At 47.1% G+C, this 8,350-nt stretch overlaps 1 protein-coding gene across 1 annotated transcript in view; it reads right to left on the bottom strand.

Annotated features, from left to right (window-relative positions):
- Vav3 (vav guanine nucleotide exchange factor 3) overlaps window positions 1–8,350 on the bottom strand; it is a 347,338-nt gene that overhangs the window by 255,352 nt on the left and 83,636 nt on the right. Inside the window, exon 2 of the mRNA XM_023721699.1 lies at window positions 6,543–6,659. Coding sequence (XP_023577467.1) covers window positions 6,543–6,659 — 117 coding nt within the window. The remainder of the gene's footprint in view (window positions 1–6,542; window positions 6,660–8,350) is intronic.

The following is an 8,350-nucleotide window of genomic DNA, read 5'->3' as shown; positions in this document are numbered from 1 at the left end:
CGGCAGGCAGTCAACCAAAGACAGAATTCCATGTGCAGCTCGGCAGGCAGTCAACCAAAGACAGAATTCCATGTGCAGCTCGGAAGCAGCTCTGACTAGAGCCCCACACACTGCGCATGCCTCAGAGGCTTTTGAATAATTTAGGGTGGGAAGCACTTCAGGAGAGAAACCTGAAACTTGTAGTAAGAGTAACGTCCAAGCCGGGATGCTCAGCAGTCTAAGGTAGGCTGATCGCAAATTAACCCTCTGGATGGATGGATGGATGGATGGATGGATGGATGGATGGATGGATGGATGGATGGATGGATGGATGGATGGATGGATGGATGGACGGACGGATGGATGGACGGACAGATGGACAGACAAATCTTAGATTGAGCCTGGGAATGCAGTTCAGTGGCAAAGCACACTTGGATTTCATCCCCAGTATTTAAAAAAAAAATTCAAGCAAGCAATTATAAAAAGAGACTTCTATGCCAAGATGATTCATCCTAGACAGTAAGGATCTTTCAAGGTGAATGCCCTGAGGCACCTGAACCCAAGAAAAAGCTCGGCAGCATTTGGTTAGGATGATTTTTGTGTGTGTGGAACTAGCAATTAAACCCAGAGCTTTCACACTGAACTACACCCCCAGCCCTTTCATTGATTTTATTTTTAATTTTGGTCCAGGGTCTCGCTAAGTGCCTAAGATGCCCAATGTGGGCTGGACTTTGCAATCCTCCTGCCTCAGTCTCCCAGAGTACTGCGATCCAAACACGTACCACTGGGAAGGATTTCTCATGAGTGGTAAATCCAGGCAAACAGCCACAAGAAAACAAATCACTATCAGTTGCCAAGTATCACTGTACTGGGACCCTGGGGCACAACTGGAGCTTTGAAGGTGAGTTCCCAGCAGCCTCAAGGACTGAAGCCAGGGAAGGAGGATGTGAGGATTACCCAACCACTAGGACACAAGGTTCTATGAGGCAGCCCATCATAACGGCCCAGGTGCATGCAAGCACCCTGAGTGCTACAGGTCAGCCTGAGAGGTGGTGAAGACAGACACATGTAGGAGGCAGCCAGAGCAAACAGTGCCATCAGACAGAGTAAGAGGTGTGCAGGGCAGGAGCATGTGTGCGAGATCAATGGAAACATGGCTCCGCTGCAGCGGGTCTCTGCCACTAAGCTGCAGGAGGGGAAAGCACCAACCCCTCCTGCTGCACGCAGAACCCACAACTGGGAATTTCCATTTCACGAGCCATTTAAAACCCTTTGAAACCTTAAAGTAGCCATGTACCCCTTGGCTTTCACAGCAAGCTCAAATGTGGTTTTAGGTAGCAATGTATGTAGGTGAGAAAGGACCAAACCACACCCTCCCTACCCAGAATCTACTCTCATGCAACAGCTCATGTGGTCCACATCATTGAAAGGAAAAACACTTGCTTAAAGGCATTGAGAACTTTCAGGAAAAGTTGCACAACAGATTTCCCAACTGATTGATAGGTTCTGGCCCTCGTATGGATTGTTGAATTACTATAGTGGTCATCTAATATGGCTGAAACCTTCAAAACAACAGCTTATCTTCCCAAGGAAATCAGCTCCTCAGACAATGCTGAACAGCCCCCTCAAGCTCCACCCTAACAGAAGTCCATAAATGCCCCAGCTTTCTTTGTCTCAGGCCCGAGGATCTACCTGCCCCGTCTGCCCTCGATCCTTTCCATGTCTTTGGAGTTAATAAAGGCTTCTTTTATCTTTCCTAGCTCTTTACTGCACTGCCGAAAGACCTATCACAAATCACCATTTGTACACACACATCTACACACACACACACACACACACACACACACACCTGTTATAATTTTCATAATAACCTGATCCAGAAAAGGTCCAGCCAAATAAACAGGATCAAGATAGCACCACCAGCACCTTCTTTCTGACCTTACACATAACCAAACATGGAACTCTGTGACCCATGTCTACCAAAACTCCAGGTTCTGGGCTGGAACTACATTCATTTACTGGACCATTTCTCAAGCAATTCCTATGCATTTTAAATAAATTATTCCTATTTCCATAATAATCTTGGATGTTAAGAATCATCATCCCACTTAGAGACAAAGGAAGTATGGAATAAGGTGGTGGTATTAACTCAGGAAGCTTCAGCAGACAAATCCTAGCCTCTTGTGTGGAATGAGCATGGCGTTTCAAGAGCACGGTCAACAGCAAGTGAAAAGTGGCTGCATTTATTAATAATCAAGGGAAGATGTGTTCGGCGCAAGTCCTTGCCAACAAAACCGCGGCATGAACAGAAAAGCAGTGCTGGGAAGACAGGAAAGAAAGAAGCAGCGCACAGAGAGACCCAGTTGTCTAAATGTAAAGGGTGGGTGCCCCAGCCGGGGTGCCTCCCACTAGTCTTTGGGGGGACACTGACAGGGTGCTGAAGCACCTCAGAGGCTTTCAATGCCATGCCCCAATTCACTCTGGTCTCAATTCTTCACAAGAGATGTCCTGTGTATTTATGAAAGTGACCAAAGGTCAAGCCTGGAGATCCACAGCACCTGAGCTTTCTTGTCTAGGGCTTCAATATTTCCTGGGTCTTTGTTATTTATTTTCTACCTCTTTGGTAGTCAGTGTTTGCAAGAGAACAGATTTAATTCAGGCCACAGAAATTTACAAGAGCAGCTTACAATATCTGCCCAGACTCAGAGGTAGAATGGTGCAGGAGATCTGTCCGTACTCTAGAGGCCGAGGACTCTGAGGAGTCTGCAATGCAAAGGCCAAGTGTTGGTTCTGGGGGCTGGCGAGTCTGCAGGCCATGTGGAAGGTGCTGCCAGAGGCTGAAAGAATCTGCAGGGAACAGGGAGTCAAGGCCTGAGACAAAGGCCAGGAGCAGAGATCCCCCAAGAGAACAGCAGCCAACCTTGGGGAAGGCAGAGCTCAGCCCAGCTTCTCACAGGAAAATCAGTATAACTCCTCCCCTCCTATTCTCCTTTTATACCCATCCCCAGAACCACACTGACCCAATTCAGCTGGCCATTCCTGCTCACTAGAACCATCAATTAAGTGACCAACGCACTCTTAAGACAACAGAAGGAAGAGTGGCCCAGGGTGTTTCCCAGACTCACATGGCTGAAGGACAGTGATTTCCTTAGCCCACTGGTCTACCTGTACTGAAAAGATGGCAACTCTGAGGTCACACAGAACCCTGCAAGAATAACTTGCCCAAATCAACTTGACTATCTCTTGGCCTTACTCAACTCCAGGTGAAAGACTTAGAAGACATTACAGTTCCCTTTTATCCTGTGTTTTTACCCATTTTCAAATCATTCTGTTTCACCCAAATACACAGACAGCTGAGAGGCTCTGGAGGAGGTAAGATCCCAGTCTGACAAGGCGCAATCGCCTATTTTCTTCATCTTCTATTAAGCAGAGAAAGACATGTGAAGGATGCCTATGATATTCCCAGAATCAATGTTAAGAAAAAGAAAACACTTACCATGAAGATGGGACTATACTTTGAAATGATTACATACTGAAAACTAAATTCTAGAACCCTGTCTTCAAACCTCTTCATTAAATGACAGCAGACTAAAAACTATTAAATAACAGAAAAAGTGTCTCTACATACCTACAATTATCTGACAAAAAAAAAAAAACAAAACAGTGATTCTGTTAGAAAGAAAAATGATTTCTCTACAGATGAGCCCCAAACCCAAGCGGAGTGGTAAGCACACCTAACAGGGTGATCACACTGCCCCACACAGAAGGAAGGGGAAGGCACCGCAGTCCCAGCCACAGACACCACCTCTTCAGTATCTACCAGTAATGAACAACTGAGTCACTTTTAACTTCAAGGCCTCTAACAACTCCAGAATTCAAGTTACAAACCTCCTTCCTCATCCCTGTGTAACAAAAAATCTCTATATTCTAATTTTTGCCGATACTGAGTATGATATGAATTAGCACTGAAGAGAAGGCTCAACTCTAGAAATTACAGGAAATTCCTAAAGTCAAAAGCATCACAAACCCCTTTACAGTGTTCTTCACTATTTCATAAAAGAAAAACCATCTTGTGGGGGCTAATATTATCTTCCAGAATTTTCTAAATTTCCAGAAGATAAATTCATGTTGGGCCTACGATTCAAATCAGATTTCCAAAACCCAAACTAGAAGCAGAGCGTGGACAAAGATGAAGGAGCAGAGAGTATCACAGGAGGGAAAGGCACAGAAGACGTAGCTCAGAACTGGTGGCGCACACAGGGGCCACGGTCTATGAGGCATTCGGCCACGCGCTCACCCACAATCACACTCCCAACTCACGCAGTATCCTGGTCTGTGCTTTCTTTCTACAGACAAAGCGCCATGAGATCCAAAGTAGCACATCGCTTGTGCTCTTCTATTCTGCAAACTCCACAGTCTTTTCCTGGAACTTCAGCCTTTTCCCTAACCATCCGTAAAGCAGTGAGACCCAAATGCAGACAGCACACAGGAGAAGTCAGAACACCCAAGCTCCCGATCCTGTTCCTGTCCCAGCACCGAGTGCGTGAGTGCCCACCCAACCTGCTGGGATCTCAGTGTCCGTCCTCACCTAAACAACAGGAACGTGCGCTTCCAGTCTTCACTAGACTACTCCAGGCATCCAGTGAGGGCAGTAATATTAATCCCTTTGGAAACACCATCATGTACTGTTACTACAGTACATTCCTAGGCAAAGAGATGCTGAGCACACCTGAACTGTAGGTCCGTTATTTGTGTGAAGAGAGACTCCCAGTTTCCCACTCTGTGTGGGCACCATTTCTTCAAGCTTGAATGAAAAGCGCACGGCTCCTTGCCACGCTTCACAGCATTGAGTCCTTCGCATTTCCCCAAATCATTTTCACTCTTCATTTCCCCAAAAGAGGTGAAAGTCAAAGGAAATGGGCTTAGAGAAGGGACGGAAGTGATGCACCACAGAACCATTGCCGGCACGCTTCAGGGCCCAGGGCTCTCGCCGCACAGGCCCTCGCCTCGCTCGGGCTTCCACTGGATCTCCCTGCACACGCAGCTGCACTTCCCGGCCACACACACACTTGTGCTTCCATGTTCCTGCTGGGGGCCCAGCTGCCAGTCCCTGGCACTTCCTATCATATCTTATCAATCATTTCTATTGGGGACTTAAATCATGGCGTGCAGAGATAAACAGAACCTTAGAAACCTGGATATTACACTTTTTTCCACCCAAGCCAGCAGCAGGCTGCTGGTTTCTCAAAGATCACAAAAGACCAGAGTTCAGACCTGAATTCAGTCCCCGCCACCCCTGCAGAACAGCCCCCCATCGCTGATGTAAGTCTGTGCTATTTATTCCCACTGTCAGGCAGATAAATTCATTGCTTGTTTTTTTATTTTATAACCAAAATATTTCATCTTGAAAATCAAAGTATTATTCTCAGTCTTTTGGCAAGGCACCAGCACGTGGATTAAAGCATAAAGGCAAACTTCTCAGGGGCACGTGACTGGGTTTTTCCCCGCCTTGTGTGCCTAATCTCATACTGCAGTTATACGAGCAAGGACTAAGGACAGCACTGCCACTCTGGGGACGGCTCTTTGACAGTTACTTACCTGCAGGAAGTTCAGCATTATGCCACATCACTTCATAATCTAAGTGCAGCTTTTGAAAGACTGTTTCTTTCACCAGCATCTTAATACATACAAGCATTTAGTGCACACAAGTAATAACAGTGACTAGTAAAACAATTTCTATGTGAAGAGTATCACTAAACTCTAACAAACATCTGACAAAAACCAAGCAACAGGAATTGCTCAAATCTGTGGCTAGGGATGTAGCTGAGTGGGAGAGCCCTTGCCCAGGATATACAAGGCTCTGGCTTCGATCCCCAGCACAGAGGCAGGGAGGGAGGGAGGGAAGAAGGGAAGGAGGGGGTGAGGGGGCTATGGGGGGAGGAGGTACCCTCCCGAGTACCGAAGAGCAACATCCTTAACTTCCAAGCACTGGATGCATTCCAAATATAGAGAAAACTGATGTGGAAGAACGCTGATCCTCACACTGCAGTGCCGATTACCTACTGAAAGGATGGATAATGGTAATCATGCCCTTGAAGGCAACCAGCAGAAAATATTATCTCTGGATAGATAATCTTTATGGTGCTTTATATTAGCAAGCAACATCATATTTTTATTTATTTATTTATTTATTTGGTACAGGGTCTCACTACGCAGCTCAGATTCATAGTGATCCTCCTGTCTCAGCCTCCCCAGTGCTGGGATTACAGCTGCACACCACCACACCCAGTTTCGGTGGCCAGCACAGCATGTAGAACTGGGGATCGAACCCAGGTCCTTGCACTTGCCAGGCAGGCACTGAGACCACTGAGCTAGCTCCCCAGCCCAAGGCAACTTCAAATCCATTTGTAAAGTGGTTGGTACTTGATTTTACTCTTTTGGCATGCTGCTTTTTGTCTGCTAAGCCACCTATAGGTAAGATTGAATTATATGTCATGTAGGTAGATGAACCACTTAAGTAAACAATATTTGCAAAGAAAAATAGTATTTAAAAATTCAATTACCTTCCCGAAGTCACGAACATCAAACAGGTCAAAGGCCTCGAAGAGTTCACTTTTCTTCATTCCAAATATCTCACAACAGGCCGTGAGAAACGTCCGAATGTTCTTCAAACAGAGAAACTGAGGAACAGAAAACAGCCGTCAGCACGCAGAGAACTGATTGCAGCGCTACTCAGCCGCAGCTGCGCTCGGTTCTAACTGCCCGCTCCGTCACACGCTTCCATTCACACTCCAAGACTGCCAAGAACAAATACAACAAACCCAAAAAGCGACGATCACTGAAATAGAGAAAGATAAAGCTAAGAGAAGGAATCAGGCGAGTTGGCGAGAGGGAGGTGGGAGGAGCTGAACCTGGAGGGTTAGAATGTGCCTGGCGAGCGGGAGGAGGCGGGCAGCCCAGAGCCCAGGCCTCGGGAGCAGCCGGCCAAGCCACAGCCCACAGGCCTCGGCCCTGCGCCCCGCGCCAGGCCCTGAAAGAGTGGCGAGATCGAAGGCTGGGGGAAGATAGGCGCTTAATCCCCGAAGTACTGGGTCAGAGGAGGACCACTGTCTAGACAGCTTTTACTCTGACCCGCGTGGAAAGTCACTGCAGGCTTTGGACCAGACAAGGACAAAAATCTAACATCTTCAAAGAGTTCTCAGGCCACAGCGTTGAATACACGGTGAAGTAGCTCAAGGCAAGGACGAGGCTAAAAAGTCAGGCGGCTACTGCAGTCATCCAGGTGAAAGGCAACCTTAGGAAGGGCAGCCGCTGTGTCTGACTGTGTTAGATCAGAGAGGACAGGCCCATTAGCCAGCCGCGGGATGCAGGACCACAGCTAGCTACAAAATCCAGGAGTACAAGAGACGGGTGTGGACTTTAGACAGAACACTGGGAGGCTCACAAGCATTCAAACATCTGAAAGGACTCTGGGAAAGAGGAGGAGAGAGAAGCGGACCCAGGACCTGGACATTTTAGGAGAGGAGGAAAATAGGAAGAGCCTGCAAAGGAGTCTGGGAAATAGCAGTGAGGAAAGAGTAAAACCACACTGGTTTCTTTGAAGCCAAGATTCTAACTAGAGGAAGTGACAAACTGCCAGATGCTACAGATGGCCCAGGAAGATTTAAATCAAATGCTACCCATGAGATTTGGCATGTGAAGGTCATGAATACCTTGACAGAGGTAGGTGCTGTATGGGGGACTGGGGTGAAAGGTTGTTCAGAGCAGACCCAAAGACAATGGGAAGGAAATGGAGACAGGATAGACTCTTGAGTGGCTGCATGGGAAACGAAATATAGACGTCAAGGAAGGTTCCCCCCGCCAAACAATGAAAACCACTATGTTTCTACTGTGATGAGAATGACTTGAGGGGAAAGTGAGTCCCACAGAAGAGTCCCACACAGAGGAGGCCCAGTGGCGCACACGAAGTCCTTGAACAGGCAAAGAGGAGACCAAGAGCTGTTCAAGGGCAAAGCCCCATCTTCGCAGCAGGGTCAGCTCACGCACACCAACAAGAGCGAGGCAGGAGAGGCCGCCGCTATCAGCAACCCGAAAGCCAGGAGTTAGGACTCACGTTCAGTATCTGCAAGACTCAGATCCGCCTAAGCAAGACCCTAAGGCTGAGCCAACTGCTTCTAGAAATGCGAGCTACAACGGCATGCTTTTGAAAAACCACCGTGCAGACATATAAACAAACAGATGAGGTCTATTATATAGCAATCACACCAAAATAGTTTTACACTTGAACAAAAAAATAACCTAAGTGAACATCTTAATGAATTACTGCATCTTTGCTTTTTAAAGCACTGTCAAAAAATACTTGATTTTGGGT

Source organism: Octodon degus, unplaced genomic scaffold (assembly GCF_000260255.1).
Source record: "Octodon degus isolate 3935 unplaced genomic scaffold, OctDeg1.0 scaffold00084, whole genome shotgun sequence".
In the NCBI taxonomy this organism is placed as follows: domain Eukaryota; kingdom Metazoa; phylum Chordata; class Mammalia; order Rodentia; family Octodontidae; genus Octodon; species Octodon degus.
Note: the sequence above shows the minus strand (reverse complement) of the source record. Positions and strands in the feature narration are given on the sequence as shown.